The sequence below is a fragment of the Glycine max genome, chromosome 18 (genome assembly GCF_000004515.6).
Source record: "Glycine max cultivar Williams 82 chromosome 18, Glycine_max_v4.0, whole genome shotgun sequence".
NCBI classification, from domain to species: Eukaryota; Viridiplantae; Streptophyta; class Magnoliopsida; order Fabales; family Fabaceae; genus Glycine; species Glycine max.
In genome coordinates, this window is record NC_038254.2 from 20,808,054 (window position 1) to 20,826,228 (window position 18,175).

The 18,175-nt window shown below is 36.8% G+C and overlaps 1 protein-coding gene and 1 pseudogene across 1 annotated transcript; one reads left to right on the plus strand and one right to left on the minus strand.

The window, feature by feature from the left end:
• Positions 1–2,129: 2,129 nt before the first annotated feature.
• LOC100802352 (transaldolase-like) lies at positions 2,130–3,339 on the plus strand (annotated as a pseudogene).
• Positions 3,340–3,687: 348 nt separating this feature from the next.
• On the minus strand, positions 3,688–5,194 carry LOC102666980 (uncharacterized). Its single transcript, XM_006603259.1, has 3 exons — positions 4,717–5,194; positions 3,900–4,027; positions 3,688–3,807 (listed from the first exon to the last, which is right to left on the minus strand). Exons 1-3 carry the CDS (start codon positions 5,192–5,194, stop codon positions 3,688–3,690), a joined length of 726 nt encoding a protein of 241 aa, XP_006603322.1.
• Positions 5,195–18,175: the final 12,981 nt, after the last annotated feature.

Consider the following 18,175-nt stretch of genomic DNA (forward strand, 5'->3'; position numbering starts at 1 on the left):
TACACTAGCGAAGTATTAAGATTCAACCCTTAGGGTAACCCCACTGTTTTGCATTGTACTTTTCTCGTCTTATGCTTTTGTATAGAAGGAATACTTGTTTATATCGTATCCTTGCCAAGTTTTAACTTTTCTTTTAGGCCCATTTGCTAGCTTTCTTAATGTTTCATAAGCATTATCGTCACCAAAGATTGGATCTTTAAACCAATTTATAAAAGTCTTGTTATGCTCTTTCAACTCCTTGTTCTTCAACATTTTTTATTACTTTCCTTCACTAAACCGTCATGGCGAAGTATGTATGGAAAAACTTCATTACTGTTATTCAATACATACAAATGAGCTTATTGCAAATCTTCTACACTTGGAATGATAACATGCAGTCCTCTTGAACTCTTACCTCCCACTCTTTCGTCATGCCAAGACTCAAGAAGCCCAGCTAAAATTAAAAGAAAATGTTGGCTGCACTGGAATAAACTCTATATCCATTGAAAGTTCAATTAGTTAAATCAAGTATACAAGCATAAATATTATTTTAGATATATGATCCAATTAGAAAAGATTTCAATTTATCCATTAATAGTTTGTTCAGTTAAATAAGCTCTATCTTCATTGATTGTTCAATTAGTTAAATCAAGTAGACATGCACACATTATTTTAGATAGATGATCCAATTACAAAATATTTCAATTTATCCATGATATGTATCTAGGCAAACGAAAATGATCCAAGCATTTTAACACCTTCAGTTTAAGGCATTGAAGATTTTAATATGACCAAACAATAGAACTAGAGGAAACATTTGGGAGAAAGATCGAGTGGGCATCATAAACTCTGGATTAAATAGTACAACAAATTCTACCGGAAAAAAAATACATCATGAGTCATGAATACATATATAACCTAATATGACTCTTTAATGCTACAACCTATAAATAGTGATATAGACTTGATAGATGATACATGTCATGAAAGAGATCAATTGTATGAATTGAAAGAGTACAAAACAAAAAAATAGGGAATCCTCTCGAGGAAAGAAATAGTGAAATACATATATATAAATAGAATGAGCCTTTAAAAACCACAACAGGAGAAATTCAAAAGAAGCAAGAGAACAAATCTGGCTTATGAAAGATGTGGAGGAATATCTGTGGCTATAAAGTCCAGCAAAAAACTCAACACAACACTTGATGCAATCCTACCCCGCAAGGGCATTGGATAGAAAACTCCAAGTAGATTGGGCCAGAGATGCAAGAGAAGGCCCTAGGGTTCTTATGAGCCTTAGGGTAGATTTCGGGCCCATGGGCTAAGTACGAGCCCACTTATCTTTGTAAATATTAGATTAAGGTTTCATTATTTTTGGGCCTTGTATTTAGGGCTCCATAATGTAGGTAGGGTACCCTAGAAATATAGGATTTTTCAGCCCTTGTATTTTTGGGCACCTAGACTAGTTTTTGTATTAGGGGTAGTTTTGTAATTTCACATGCACTAAGTGGATATTTGATGTGTGTGGTTGGAAATAAATTTAATTGAATTGGTAGAAGCCCAATCCAATTAAATTTTAGAGGGGGAGGTGAGCATTTGCTTACTACACCCCATTGCCACATCATATAGTCACACTTTGTGCATGTCCTTCATGCTTTTCATGCCTCATGACACCTAAGCACACTTAGTGGAGAATCTTGGAATTGATCTTGGATTAGTGGGCTGAACCATAACTAAAATTCACTAATCATAATTAGTGAAATTTTGGCTCCAAAGTTTGGCTCCACAAATTCAATTTCAAATTCAAGTGAAATTTGAATTTCCCTCCAATTTTGTGTGACACTTAGGCTATAAATAGAGGTCATGTGTGTGCATTTTTTTCAACTTTGATAATTTGAATATTAAACTTCAGATTTCAAAGCTCATTTAGAGCACAAAATTTCGTGCTCTTCTCTCCCTCTCCCTTCATTCATCTCCTTCTTCCTCCAAGCTCTTATCCATGGCCTCCTATGGTGGTGAGCTTCTTCTAGACTCATCTTCTCCTTGAAGTGGCGTCTCCTCTCTCTCTTCCTTCTCCATTCCGCTGCCATTTATCTTCCAAGAAGCAAAGGAATCCATTGATGAAGAAGATCCTAGGCCTACAAGCTCCAATGGAGCTTGCATCAACACTGGTGAATGAGCCTCCCACCTAATGGATTCTGGGGAGGGTATATTTCACATCCTTACCCTTAAAATTAGGGATGTTGTTTCTAGGAATTGAACCAATGACCATCGAGCAACCTCACCGTTATGCCAACTTAATTTCCCTCTAAAAGGAGCACAACACCATAGCACTTCTATTATCAATTTTGTTTCAAAACATTTACATCAAGTAGAGAAAAAGACTTCCAGGTTTTGCATACATAGTAGCAATCTCCAAACAATAAATTTAGATAATCTCTAATTAAGAATTGTTAGACAAAATTAGAGCAAATATTAAAGTGTGAGAGGATAAAAGTACTATTCTTATAGGTTAAGAATTAGAATTGTCCTTTGATTTTCACCAATGTCTTTCACCCAAATTTTAGAGAGAAAGAATAACCAATGTCCTTTTATATGAAGCTGTAATAGATGCATACTTCGATGGTCTTGAGGTATTTGGGTTAAATGACCTTTCTAGAGTTACAAGTGTTGCCTCTTTCTTCGTCAGCAGAGTGGACACTCTTATTGACAAGGCCCTTGAGAAAATTGGCACCCTCAGAGGCTCTTAATCTACGTGGGAAAGTAATTGTTTATTGTTTTCCAAACAAATTTCTATTCTAGCCTTTGGATTTATTACACTTTCAAATGTCAAATATGCTCATTGGATTGCTTATTGAATTTTATAGGTAGCAGTAGCCCAAGCAGCATTGGCTTACCAGCTCTACCAAAGGAAATTTTATAGTCCAAGGTGGGAAGTTCTAGTTAAAAAGGGGACCAAGAACCAAAGGCTCCTCTCGGTCTCAACCAATGTAAAGAACCCTGCCTATTCTGACACCTTATATGTTGCTTCTCTTATTGGACCTAACACTGTAAGCCATCATTTTTTCACTTTGCTAATTTTTAATGATTAGGTTTGAGTTAATCTAAAAAAATATTAAGATTAGCTTTAATGGACTTGTTTGTTGTTTGGCCTTATTTTTGTTAAAGAAACTTAAAAACCACAATTTCCTTTGATGTATCTTATCATAGCAATACCTTGTTACTTTCCATCTATCAACCATGCCAGACCAAGCCCTTCAAACATTTATTGATCATGGTACCGTATCCTGGACAATAGACTCAAATGCATCTGAAGCTGAAGGAATATACAATGCTTTCCATTTGGTGTTAATAGTTTAAAATTACAACTAGGTGTTGCTATCTTTGGGAAAGTTAGGAAATTAGTAGGCCACTAGTTTCTTCTCTTCCTTTAATTACTATTGGTATCTTTGGGAGTTACAATCTTACATTGTTTCAATTGTTACATGTATCTCTGGGAAAGATCAATAAATTACTTGACTCATGAAGTGGACACCTTGTGCTTGGAAGATTATAGATTGAGTGAAAGACTATTGAAGGAATATGATATACAGTACTCAAAAGGAAAGAAGTCAACTTGGATGTAGAACCTGCCATCTTTTACAAGAGACACTTCCTAGAATTATTGAACTTCTTAATTTTTCCATTTTGGATTCTGAAGGCATCTTGTTATGCTTTAGCTTTCACCTTTTTTGTAGTCAGTATATTTATATTCCTATTACTAGCAATCCCTATGGCATTCATCTTATCAGCATTGCTATTTCTTATTATTGCAATCCATACGGGAAGCTTTGCCCAATACAAAGAATTCAAAAAAATAACCAATGAACAAAAATGGTACACCAAGTTATAATTTGAAGAGAAAAAGATTGAAAACTTACAAAATCAAAAGTGTCCAATGGAGCAACAAACTCACAAACCCACTGGACAAGTTTTATGTTCACAGCATTACCCTCCTTACGAACAAGTTTTATCTTCACGAACCAGGAGCCAAGAGTGCCTCTAAAACCTATGAAACAACGAACTCATGAACCCACTGGAAATATTAATAGCAGTGAAGATACGATATTGAAAATGCTATCTAACCATTATCATCTCTTATCATTACCTTAGATGCAAATTTCTCAGGGTTGCGTTGTGCCACAAACAATGATGGCGATGGCAGACACAACGATGATAGTTGTTAGTGGTCACGAGGTAATGAGCACGGGGAAGAGAAAGTTACGAGCAGAGAAAAAGGTTTTCGATGAGTGCGGGGAGAAAAGCAGGGTTTGGGGTTTTTAATTTAAGTAAAAATATAACATCGATTTTTTAAAAAAAAATGATGTTAACAATCTCATGTTAACATTAGTTTTTCAAAAACCGATGTTAACTACCTTCACTTAACATCGGTTTTTTAGAAACCGATGTTAATTAACTAATGTTAACATCGGTTTTTGGTAAAGCCGATGCTAACATGAGATTGTTAACATCAATTTTATAAAAACCGATGTTAATAACATCATGATATTTATGACAATGCCACTGTGTTTTTGTTAACATTGGTTTTGTCAAAAACCAATGTTAACCTTGTGATGTTAAATCAATAAATTTTAGTAGTGGGAGTTGGGCATGTAAAAGACAAAACATCTTCAAGTTTTTCTCCAAGCTTCAAGATTTAGTCTTCATGTTGCTCATATTGCTCCCTCTATCTCTAACAGTGTACCCTAACAGAAACAAGAAAATGAGCAACCTTGTTTGCTTCCCTATCAACAAGAGAAAATGAAATCTCCCAATCACAGTGGAGCAGATCTAGAATCTTGCTAACAGTACTAGCATGAACATGAAAAGGATGACAAGTTCCTACCGCAAGGATGCCATGGACATTGGAACTATCAACTTTGTAGGATATCACACGAAGGTCACAATCTCGGGCCACTCTAAGACCATGGAAAATTTCTAGCAACTCTACTTTCTTAGGGTCTCTAACACCATCAAAGGATGCAAAACCAAAAATCCATCTTGTATGATTTCTCAAGACTCCAACTGAGCCAATATTATTAGATGGGTATATACAACTCCTATCTATGTTAAGCTTAGTAACACCAACAACAGGAGGGACCCATTTTGGGATGATGAAAGGGGTTTGAGTTGTTATGTTACTATCCAGAAGGTATGTAACAATATCATCATGCATGAAAGAAATCTTCCTAAGGACTTGTTGAATACTCTAATGGTCCTCTCCAAAAATCCTATTATGTCTCCAACACCAAATCCACCAAATGACCACAAAAATCAAAATCCCCTTATTTAATGCCAACATGTTCTTCAACCACGTCAATGGTTGACAAGAAAGAAATTCCGATTTGGACGTAAAGCCCAGGGATAATCAGACTTCCTTAGCACGAGGACAATCCCAAAGATAGTGCATAGTATCTTCAATTCTTGAACAAGCCCCACAATTAGAAGATGAATTAAGATATCTATGATAACTCAAGGAGTTCGTGGGGAGGGCACTTTGAAGGATCAACCACAACAGAACGTGCACCTTCTTTGGAATGTGCAACTTCCATGGCCATTTGAAAGACCCACCATTATTCACAAACAAACTATCATCACATGAAGACAGCCAAGCATATGTCATCACTGGGGAGTAAATCCCACTAGAGGCTTATGACTAGCGAGAGAAAATAGACTGGCAATACTGAGTCAATGTAGTATATAGATATCCAAGATTCATTGCCCCATTTAAAACAATATCTTGCAAAAAAATATGTGTGTCAACTATGTGGATGCATGACACCATATTATAGAGATGCCTATAATGGTTCCAATCACCATACCATAAAGAGGTTTCACCATCCCATAAAGAAAAGTAAAGCCATTAGATAACTCATTTTTAACTTTAATGATTCTTTGCCACACAAAAAAAATCACCATGTTTGTCTTTTATACTTAAGAAAGTATTATTCGTAATATATATGTGGGAGAGGATATTAACCCAAATAATGTCCTTCTTACAAACTAGACTCCAGACCAATTTTCCAAGGAGAGAGATATTGGCCAATCTCGTTACACGAACCCCTAGCCCTCTATCATTCTTAGGTCCTGTGACTTTCTCCCAATTAACTAGGTTCCAACCTCTTTGATCGTTGTTAGCTGACCAAATAAATTTTTTGGCCAAACGATCTCACAAATGACATTTGATAGAAAGAAGTCTTGCATGATATAGACTAGCAAAAATGTCAGTACAGATTTCACCAAACAAAGTCGTCTTGCCCTATTAAGGAGACCCCCCTTCTGACTTGCTAACCTGTGATGAATCTCCTCCACAATTTCATGGAACATATTATGTGTGACTCTTTCTTTGATCAAAGGAAAGCCTAAGTACTTGGCTAAGTTATTTTCTGAAGTCTTTGTTTCATTTTAGGAGTTACCTCAGAAGAACACATAAACTTAGACTTAGGGATATTTACCTTTAAATTAGATTCCCACAAAAATCATCAAGGACCTTATTGACTAGCTGCACTTGAGACTCCTTTTCCTGGCAGAAAAGAAGGACATCATCAGCAAAAAGAAGGTGATATAAGTCTGGACCTCCTTTCATGATACTAAGAGTACAAAATGCCATCTTCCACTAATTGATGAATGTATAAAGATAGCTTTTCCATACACATGACAAGCAATTAAGGAGAAAACAAGTATCCTTGCCTTAAGCCATGAGTTAGAGCAAAACTATCGGTTCTAGATCCATTCCAAATAAGCAATAATGATGATGATCTCACACACCACATAATAAGAGAGATAGTCATAGGAGATAAGCCAAACTCATTAAGAACCTTTTCTAGGAAATCCCTACACACCCTCTCATAAGCTTTTTCATGATCTACTTTAAAAGTAACCATAACTTTCTTGGCTTTGGATTTATACATATATTGGACCTACTTCCTAGGCAATGATAGCATTGTCTGTAATACCCTTGCTAGACACAAAGCTACCCTAAAGAGGGTTGATAATATCCTCCATGTAAGGGGGCAATCTCTAGACAATAACCTTGGTAATGAGCTTATAAATCACATTACAAAGGCTAATGGGCCTGAATTCTCTAAAACTTCTAGGATGATCAACCTTTGGAATAAGAACAATAAAGATCTCCACAATCTGAAAGCATCATGAACGAGTTTCCAAACACTCTCTCGCACCAAATCCTAGTACCTTTTGAAGAAAAGAGGTTGAGATCCACCAAGGCTAGGAGCTTTGTAGGATTTCATACCCATCACTATGAATGTATGTATACATGATTTTGATGATGTCAAAAGAAGAATCAAACAAGGCTCATTTTCTTCAAGATTAATACAATATTGTTTCAACAAACAAAGCCTTGATTCAAGATTTCTTCAAGATCAAGCCTTGCCTCAAAACGAAAGGTTTCAAGTCATCCAAGGCACATGTAATCAATTACCAATGGTTTGAAGGTGTGTAATTTATTACACATCATATGTAATCGATTACCAGAGACTCTGAATGTTGGGAATTCAAATTTTAAATGAAGAGTCACAATTGTTCAAGAAAAATAACTGTGTAATCGATTACACTAATGCTGTAATCGATTACCAGAGAGGATTTTCAAGGAATATTGCCAACAGTCACATCTTATCATTTGGATTTTGAATTGCCATCAAAGGCCTATATATATGTGTGACTTGGGACGAAATTGGAAGAGAGTTTTCCTGGTCCAGAATGTCTTATCCGCTCAAAAGAAAATGAGAGAGATTCCAAGAGAACTTCATTGTCAAATGCTCTCTCAAAAGAAACTCTTGGGCAAACACCTGCAAATCCATAAAGAGTTCATCCATGGACATCAATTGTAATATCTTTCTCTTCAAGAGAGAATTCTTCTTTCTTTCTTCTCATTCAAAGAGATTGTTTAAGGGACCGAGGGTCTCTTAAGTTGTAAGGAATGTTGAACACAAGGGAAGGGTTATCCCTGTGTGGTTCAGACTTTGTAAAGGGTTTTTACAAAAGGAGTGGAAAATCTCAAGTGGGTTGCTTGAGTACTGGACGTAGGCACAAAATTTTCCGAACCAGTATAAAACTGTGTTTGCATTCTCTCTTCCCTTATCTTATTTATTATGTTGCAATCAATTGTGTCTTGCATGTTTAAAGAACATTATTAAATTGATTGATGCTTCTTCTGCATTCTGAGCCTATCTCTTTTAGAAGGGGGTTAAAAACTTGTTAGTGGAAAAGTAATTCACCCCTTGTAAGTTATTGAGGCCACAAGGTCCAACAATCACTACCTTCCTGATCTCCTCTTTAGTAACAACAAAAAAATCATTTCCAGCCTCATCACCAATCTAAGGAAAATTTCTAATAGGGATATCAACTAGATAATCACTAGCAGGTAAACAAAAACGTTGCTTAAATAAAGAACAACTTCCTATTTTAGAATCTCGGGATCTTCAAAGTAGTTCCCAGCCGCTAACAAAATACAGTGAATGGTGTTCCACCTTGTTCTAGAAATAGTTTGTGCATCGAAGAACCTAGTATTACGACCAATCAATTTTATCCAAACTTCTCTAAGCTCATTCTGGATTTTTACTTCTAAGGCTAATATACCAAATGAAGGCTAGCAATCCAGCTCCTTCTAAACCCCACTAAGCTTAGCCTCCAATCTTCACTTCTTATGAAAAAAATTACCAAAAATATATTGACTAAATATTCTTGACTTCTCTCTTACCTCTTGAAGCTTGTGCATGAACAAGCTAGGTTGAGACAACCAAACCTCTTTAGTCACCAAGGAAAAATGGCATGTCAAGTCCTCGCCGCCATAAATCTCTAAGGATGACCCTATCTAGAAACACCATGCTCCCCAAGATGAAGTAAGATGGGAGAGTGGTCAAAATGAACTCGACTAAGATTTGTGGCATGAGTGTTTGCGAACATAAGCCGCCAAGAAATACCAACAACTACATGATCAATTTTTTTGCTATAGTGCAACCTCCAAGTTCTTTTCAAAAGCACGTGAACTTATTTCCCTCGGCCTCGACTTCTTGCATGTTACAAGTGTTGAACACATCCCAAAATGCATTAGCTCACAATGCATTAAAATTTCCTCCGCATACCTTCGAAGGACCCAAGATCTCAACCTAGCATCATTCAAGGATTAGAAATCATGTTGCCAAGATACAAAAAATGACTCCAAAGTTGGTCTCCAAAGGTAGGCATAGGGCTCGCATAAATGGTCGAGCATGTCCAATAAATTTTCTTCCTCGAAATGTAGAAAGTAATTGCTTGGATATGAGAGTCACCATATTGATCCCATAATCCCTGTTAATCTCACACACAACCCAAATCCCGCCTTTGTGTTTGTTTGCCTCCTAAATAATACAAGCCTCATGTCTAAGCTTTTGCCAAAAAAAAACATGAGCTTTCTCAAATCTACAATAGGTTTCATAAAGACAAATAACTTTAGGATGGTTTTTCTGAACCAAACTAGTGGCATATCATTGGCCATTTTTGCTAGTGGCTCCTATTTCACTCTATGACATGATAGTAATTAAAGTTTGTATTATCGATAAGAAAGTCATAAAGAAATCCCAACAACCTAATTAAGTAGGTCGAGGATCAAAGTCTAGGTTGTCTTCCATCATCTTGGAACCTTCATAGGATCATTCACCATTGGTGGTTGAAACACGTTCTTCCAACCAATATTAGTCACCTTCTTTGGTCTATTTCCATCTTCTTCATCCTGGTATCAAGCTTAGGACTAGAATTTACCTTGGGAGTTAATGAGCCCTTCCTATGAGTAATAGAAACGGATAAGCCATCATTCTTTTTGGAAGATGATGGCCTAACCTTACTACCTCATTAGAAGTAACCTACCTAGTTGTAGTAGGCGGTTGGGTATCTTTTCTACGAAGTTTCTTTTCGAGGTCCTGGGTATAAACACATTTATTTTGTTCATATGTGGAGGCCATTGAATTATCTTTTTGAGGAGCCATAACATTATGCATTTGTACTTGCCTTTTTAAATCTTGGATAAGGTTGTCATAGTTATCCTTTGATTGGGGTTTATATATACTTTTCTTTTTGCGTCAAACGATCAGCCAATGTCCATGCAGATTGATGTCCCCAGTATAATCATTATTGCCATTATTATTCGTAATCTTGTTATTATCATTTGGATCATTGTTTCTCAAAATAAAAAATGATATCTCCATCTAATTATATCCAGCATTAGTTACAATATTTTCCCCAGGTTGATCCACTACCACTACCAATTTTGGTGAAGGCTTCTGCGCCAGTTTCAAGGAACAATCCCAACTTTGATGCCCATAGCTCAGACAGTGCCCACAAAGCAAGTGTAGGCTTTCATACTCATCCCTGACATTGACTTTCCCAACCATCAGTTTGTTGAGATTAACTTCCACACAAACCCTAGAAAATTTGCCTCTCTCTGCATTCAGGGTGTTTGTATCTACCGTAATGGGAGTGTCTAGAACAGATGCCAATCTTAGAAGAAAACTCTCATTAGAGAACACCATTTTGAGACTTGGGAAGCGGATCCAAACAAGAGTATATCTACTTCAACTATAACTTTCCATCTATCCTCCAAGGAGTCAAACTTGACCATGAAATATACATGTCCTACATCTCTCAGGTCATACCCTTGATGCAATTTCCATAGCAACTTTAATCTGGATAACATGATAGGATAACTAATTTTCTTGCCCAGGAGTTGGATAACAAGGGTCTCTTCCCATGGCACACATAATTCATTACAATAATTTTCTTCCATGATGATCTTTGACAATAACTTATTCTCATTCTCATACTCAACAGGCAAAAGATTGCTTGCAAATAAATCGTTTTTCTCTTTTGGGGGCACTGGTGGTTTTCCTACAACCTTGTGTCAAAATAAAAGCACTTTGTCCGATAATTATATAATTTTAAATTAAGAATAATTATGGTTAATATATATTCTTATTCCTTTCACTGCTTTTTCTTCAATCATCCCTTGCATGCACCCCATTATTTAGTGTGTGTTTTTATCTATTGTTGACTCTTTTTTAGAGACTTAGCATTGACGAAAATAAAGAAGAAACTATCTTAAATCTACCAACTAAAATTAATTAAAGTTAAAAAATAAATGGAGGAAATTAAAACTAATAGAATTATCAACATGTGGGTGTGTCTTGCAATTTGGGATGGGATGATATATTCAATTTTGTTTCTTTCATGGGGGAGATTTGAAATTTCACTACTATGAAAAATACTTTCTACGTCTGTTAATTTGTGCATTCTACGTCGATTATTAACCGTCGTTGTAGCCAATGTCATAGAAAGTCCGCACTTTCTATGACGATTTCATAGAGAACCATCTTAGAAAAATATATCATTCTAAAACGGTTCGTAACTAAAAATCATCTTAGAATGATACCTTTCTAAGACGGTTGTTAGTTAAAAACTATTTTAGAAGGATACATTTTCTAAGACGATTCTTTTAGATAACTATCTTAGAATGCATTTTTAAAAAAAAAAAAAATATATATATATATATATATGGAGGATTCTAAGACAGTACCGTCTTAGAATGTAGACATTGTAAGACGGTTTTTCAGAGTAAAATGAATTTAAAAAAAAAAATATTTTGGCGATTCTAAGACGGTTTTTGCAAAAAAAAACCGTCTTAGAATGTGCTTTTAAAAAAAATCATATACATTAATGTCCCATTTGAATTCTGAAATTGACCGACTAGTGCCACCAAAGGTATTACATGGTGAGCAAACCATATATCAATAATATACAAAATATTAGTTTGTGTGGCACCACAAAACAGACCAATTGTATTCCAAGTCCACAATAGATAGCAAAAAATAAATAAGAACCAAATTGATAAGCGAGTAATGCAAAAAAATATATATAACAAAAGGAAAAAGATTATGTTAATGATAATGTACTGAGTAGGGAGCAAATGCTACAAACTCAAGCAGTAAAGAAAAAAAATGAATATTCTAAAGAAAAGTGTCATACCCTAATTTCGTTCAGCGACCATTATTTGTTGGCGTGCGACCTTCGCTTGACCACCTCAAAATGTTTAACACCCATCGTTGTGTAATCCATAAAGACTCGCAACATTCCGGAAGTCAAAACAAGCATTGTTGCGCAATTCATAAAGTTCTGCAACATTCCGGAAGTCAAAAAGAGCATTGTTGCATAATCCATAAAGTTCTGTAACGTTTCGGAAAGAAATCAGTAAAAAATACAAAAGAGGGTGTATTTAGTAAAATGGGGAGTGCAAATAGAAATTATCAAATCCGGGCCCTTCTAGAGGATTTTCGGCATTTCCATGCTTAAGGTGGAAGCAACCTAGCTCACTTGGGCGAGCTGGGCGGCAACCACCTCCCCCGTTTTGTTACAAAAATGGCTTCCGGGACTTCCGTAAAATTTCCAAAAACCTTGGGTAAGCATATTTCACTTGATATTGCTGAAAGGGAAGAGAAAAAAGAATAAAATCAAGTCCTATATGCTTCCATAAGACTTCCGTAACTTTTCCGTAAATTACGAATGAGGGGTGAACTTATCAAAATAGGGGGTGCAAATAACAATTTTCATATTTTCGAATTTGGGCCTTCTAGAACATTTTGGAAGCTGGGTTTCTTAAGGAGGAAGCAACCTAGCTCGCCTGGGCGAGCTGGGCGGCAACCTCCTCCCCCATTTTCTTATAAATAGGCGAAGGGAGGCTGTTCCAAATGATCCCTAACCCCCTTGGCTATGCATTCCAGCTGTTTTGGGTGAAAAAATTGTTTCCGTGAAGAAAATCCAAGCCGAGGTGCTTCCGTAACACTTCCAAGACGTTTCCGTGAGCAAATCCATGAAGGTTTTTCGCCGTTCTTCACCGTTCTTCATCCGCTCTTCGTTCTTCAACCGATAAGTTTTTGAATCCGAGACTTTCAATTCATTTCTTGTTTCGTTGGCTTTCATCTTTATTTCGTTCACTTTCGGTTTTCTTTTCTTTCGATTTTAACCTGCTTTAACTCTTTATTTAAGCCGTTATCTCGCCTAATAAATGATAAAATGAATTTCAACTGATCATTTACGTTGTAATCTCGTTTAATCGCTGTTAAAGAAAAATCTAACCGATCGTTCATGCTGTAACCTCGGTTAAACAAAAAAAAAGGCAAAATAATAATAAAATAATCAAAATATCTTGAAAAAATAATAATAAAATAATCAAAATATCTTTGAATAAAATAATCAAAAAATCAATCGGACGATTTTCTTTGGAAGTTTCCTTGAATGAATTGACTAATAACCAAAGTGAAACTAAGGCTAAAATCAATTCCCAAATCAAGCTTTGTCCGTAAAAATCACTAAAAACCGTTTTAAGGTCCAACGCCTTAAATGGTCCTCTTTGTTTTTATCGGTTAATATGGACCGTTCAAAAGCATAAAATCAACATGTAACTTTACCGCTTTTGCAAGAACTACGTAGGTCTGATTTCCTCATCGCAATTGAGGATACGTAGGAGCAAAAGCCCCGTTTTTGTCGACCACCCCAAGAGATCGTTAATGGTCCAACACCTTAACGTTCCTCTCCTTTCAAAAACCAAGAGATCGTTAATGGTCCAATGCCTTAACGCTTCTCTCCTTTCAAAACCAATAGGTCGTTAATGGTCCAACGCCTTAACGTTTTCTCTCCTTTCAAAAGAATCAAAAGATCATTTAATGGTCCAATGCCTTAAACGACTTTTGTGCGGTTAAAATCGATCTTGTGGAAAAAGATCAAAACAACTTAACCAACGTTTAGTTCTAAAAGAACTACGTAGGTCTGATTTCCTCATCGCAATTGAGGATACGTAGGAGCGAGGGAAACACCCTTGTCGACCACAAAAAGATAAAAAATACAAAAAGACCCACAAAAAGATAAAAAAAAATACAAAAAGGCATAAAAAGACATAAAAATATAAAAAAGGAAAAAATACATTATTTTGAAGTCATATTTGCACACTTGACTGAAGGCTATCGTCCCTTGTGACGGACGCGTGGGGTGCTAATACCTTCCCCGTGCGTAAAAAAAACTCCCAAACCTTTCATGATTAAAGTTCGTAGACCACACCTTTTCCAGTTTTTCTGACGTTTTCCTCGAATAAACGTTGGTGGCGACTCCACGCATTTTCCTCCCATGGAAGACGCACCCGTAAGCCCCGCGTCGCCCTTTCGCCGAAGGGTAGGTCGCCCTTTCGCCTCGGTTTGCGTGCCGCCTCTCTGGTTCCAGTTCCTCGTGTTTCTCTGCACCCGTCGGGGCCTGTTTTCGAACGTAGGCAATATATATATATATATATATATATATATATATATATATATATAGATTAATTAGTTTAAAAATTATTGTTTTGCGTGCAACTTAAAATTTAACAAAACCAACCTCTGAACCACGCTCAGGGTCTCATTCTGAGCGTTTTGATATATATATATAATTATTTAAATGTAACACTTACAAAATTCCGGGTAGAAATTCTAGGATGTCACAGAAAGCACCAAAATTGAAACACTCATTCACATAATAATCAATCATTCACAGAGGAATCAACCAAGTTCTAAACATACCAAATAGAGCAGGTCCAAAACAGTATTTATAAATGACCAAAGCATTCATAGAAAAACAACCAAAGAAGAAATAAACAGCAAGTCCAAAACAGAAATATAAAGAACCAAATCCGAAATAAACCCAATGCAGAAAGATTGAAATATCAAGAAAATTAAAGATAGATAAGCTAGAAATGAGGACAAATATGTGATTATAAACAATCAATATAAAATTAAGCAATCAAAACATTTATGAGTATGAACAATCACGAAAAATAACCATCAAATGCAATTGTTATAAACATTCAAAGTAATCAATCATCATAAACAAGCAAAACAACCATTAAAAATAGTCATTATAAACAAACAAAACATCATAATAAAAAATAAACAATCTTCATAACTATCAAACATAATCATAAAAATCAATCAAAATAGTCAATAAAAAACAATCATTAGCAAACACAAGCACTTCACTCAACAAATTAATCAATCATTATAATCAACCATAAAAGATAACTATCAAACACAATCATTTTTCTTAATCAAAGGAAATTGTTAGTGCTTAGCTCTACTGAGTTTTAAAAGATTGGCTAAGATTTTGTTAAAACATAAGCACTTAGACAATGAAGGAAAGCTGGAGTTGCTGCACATGATGTCCAACGTTATGTCAAGGAATCAGATTGGGCTGCACAATGCACAAGGCAAGATAAAATGTCAAATGAAGAATTGAAGCTGCAGGATCCACGATGTCGGATACAATGTCCAGGACATCCTGCCCGAAAATACTGGACACATAAATCTGTTATATCTTTAACAGATTGTGCAGGATCCACGATGTCGGATACAATGTCCAGGACATCCTGCCCGAAAATACTGGACACATAAATCTGTTATCTCTTTAACAGATTATTGTGCAGTTAGCAACAGATTAGACGATCTATCTCTAGGAACGAATTAAAAGATAATTAAAGTTCGAATTACAAACTTGAATAGTTCGTTCAGGGATTAAAGATTAAAGATAAAAAACTAAAAGATCAAACTTTATCTTTTAGATCTTTAAGTGCAGATTTTTCAGGAGAATGATAGATCTCATCCAGCGCAAGTAGTTGCAGCCCAGATACGCACACTGCTATATAAACATGAAGGCTGCACGAGTTCTGTACCAAGTCCGGGATTGAAGAGTTATTTTGTGAGTTTTGGGACTTGAGTGTTTTGTGAGCCACCTTGATGCTACCCTAACATCAAGTGTTGGACCTGAGTGTGTAGAGTTGATCTCTTTTGTTCAGAGAGCAATCTCTGGTGTGTATTCGATTTAATTGTAAACACGGGAGAGTGATTGAGAGGGAGTGAGAGGGGTTCTCATATCTAAGAGTGGCTCTTAGGTAGAGGTTGCACGGGTAGTGGTTAGGTGAGAAGGTTGTAAACAGTGGTTGTTAGATCTTCGAACTAACACTATTTTAGTGGATTTCCTCCCTGGCTTGGTAGCCCCCAGATGTAGGTGACGTTGCACCGAACTGGGTTAACAATTCTCTTGTGTTATTTACTTGTTTAATCTGTTCATACAGTCAAATATAATCTTCATGTTCTGAAAGCGTGATGTCGTGACATCTGGTACGACATCTGACCTCTGTATCAGAATTTCAATTGGTATCAGAGCAGGCACTCGAAATCACTGAGTGAGATCTAGGGAGATAAATTCTGATGAACATGGAGAAAGAAGGAGGACCAGTGAACAGACCACCAATTCTGGATGGAACCAACTATGAATACTGGAAAGCAAGGATGGTGGCCTTCCTCAAATCGCTGGATAGCAGAACCTGGAAAGCTGTCATCAAAGGCTGGGAACATCCCAAGATGCTGGACACAGAAGGAAAGCCCACTGATGAATTGAAGCCAGAAAAAGACTGGACAAAAGAAGAAGACGAATTGGCACTTGGAAACTCCAAAGCTTTGAATGCTCTATTCAATGGAGTTGACAAGAATATCTTCAGACTGATCAACACATGCACAGTGGCCAAGGATGCATGGGAGATCCTGAAAACCACTCATGAAGGAACCTCCAAAGTGAAGATGTCCAGATTGCAACTATTGGCTACAAAATTCGAAAATCTGAAGATGAAGGAGGAAGAGTGTATTCATGACTTCCACATGAACATTCTTGAAATTGCTAATGCTTGCACTGCCTTGGGAGAAAGGATGACAGACGAAAAGCTGGTGAGAAAGATCCTCAGATCTTTGCCTAAGAGATTTGACATGAAAGTCACTGCAATAGAGGAGGCCCAAGACATTTGCAACATGAGAGTAGATGAACTCATTGGTTCCCTTCAAACCTTTGAGCTAGGACTCTCGGATAGGACTGAAAAGAAGAGCAAGAATCTGGCATTCGTGTCCAATGATGAAGGAGAAGAAGATGAGTATGACCTGGATACTGATGAAGGTCTGACTAACGCAGTTGTGCTCCTTGGAAAACAGTTCAACAAAGTGCTGAACAGAATGGACAGGAGGCAGAAACCACATGTCCGGAACATCCCTTTCGACATCAGGAAAGGTAGTGAATACCAGAAAAGGTCAGAGGAAAAGCCCAGTCACAGCAAAGGAGTTCAATGCCATGGGTGTGAAGGCTATGGACACATCAAAGCTGAATGTCCCACTCATCTCAAGAAGCAGAGGAAAGGACTTTCTGTATGTCGGTCTGATGATACAGAGAGTGAACAAGAAAGTGATTCTGACAGAGATGTGAATGCACTCACTGGGAGATTTGAATCTGCTGAAGATTCAAGTGATACAGATAGTGAAATCACTTTTGATGAGCTTGCTATATCCTATAGAGAACTATGCATCAAAAGTGAGAAGATTCTTCAGCAAGAAGCACAACTGAAGAAGGTCATTGCAAATCTGGAGGCCGAGAAGGAGGCACATGAAGAGGAGATCTCTGAGCTTAAAGGAGAAGTTGGTTTTCTGAACTCTAAATTGGAAAACATGACAAAATCAATAAAGATGCTGAATAAAGGCTCAGATATGCTTGATGAGGTGCTACAGCTTGGGAAGAATGTTGGAAACCAGAGAGGACTTGGGTTTAATCATAAATCTGCTGGCAGAATAACCATGACAGAATTTGTTCCTGCCAAAAACAGCACTGGAGCCACGATGTCACAACATCGGTCTCGACATCATGGAACGCAGCAGAAAAGGAGCAAAAGAAAGAAGTGGAGGTGTCACTACTGTGGCAAGTATGGTCACATAAAGCCCTTCTGCTATCATTTACATGGCCATCCACATCATGGAACTCAAAGTAGCAGCAGTGGAAGGAAGATGATGTGGGTTCCAAAACACAAGACTGTTAGTCTTGTTGTTCATACTTCACTTAGAGCATCAGCTAAGGAAGATTGGTACCTAGATAGCGGCTGTTCCAGACACATGACAGGAGTTAAAGAATTCCTGGTGAACATTGAACCTTGCTCCACTAGCTATGTGACATTTGGAGATGGCTCTAAAGGAAAGATCACTGGAATGGGAAAGCTAGCCCATGATGGACTTCCTAGTCTGGACAAAGTACTGCTGGTGAAGGGACTGACTGCAAACTT

Excerpts from the sequence above, each read along its gene's own strand:
- LOC102666980 (XM_006603259.1), bottom strand. The coding sequence starts at position 5,194 with ATGCATGATGATATTGTTACATACCTTCTGGATAGTAACATAACAACT. Across the intron at positions 4,028-4,716 it reads TGTTTCTGTTAGGGTACACT|GTTTTAGAGGCACTCTTGGC; the intron begins GTTAGAGATAGA and ends GTTGTTTCATAG. Across the intron at positions 3,808-3,899 it reads CATTGGACACTTTTGATTTT|CTTCCCGTATGGATTGCAAT; the intron begins GTAAGTTTTCAA and ends TATTGGGCAAAG.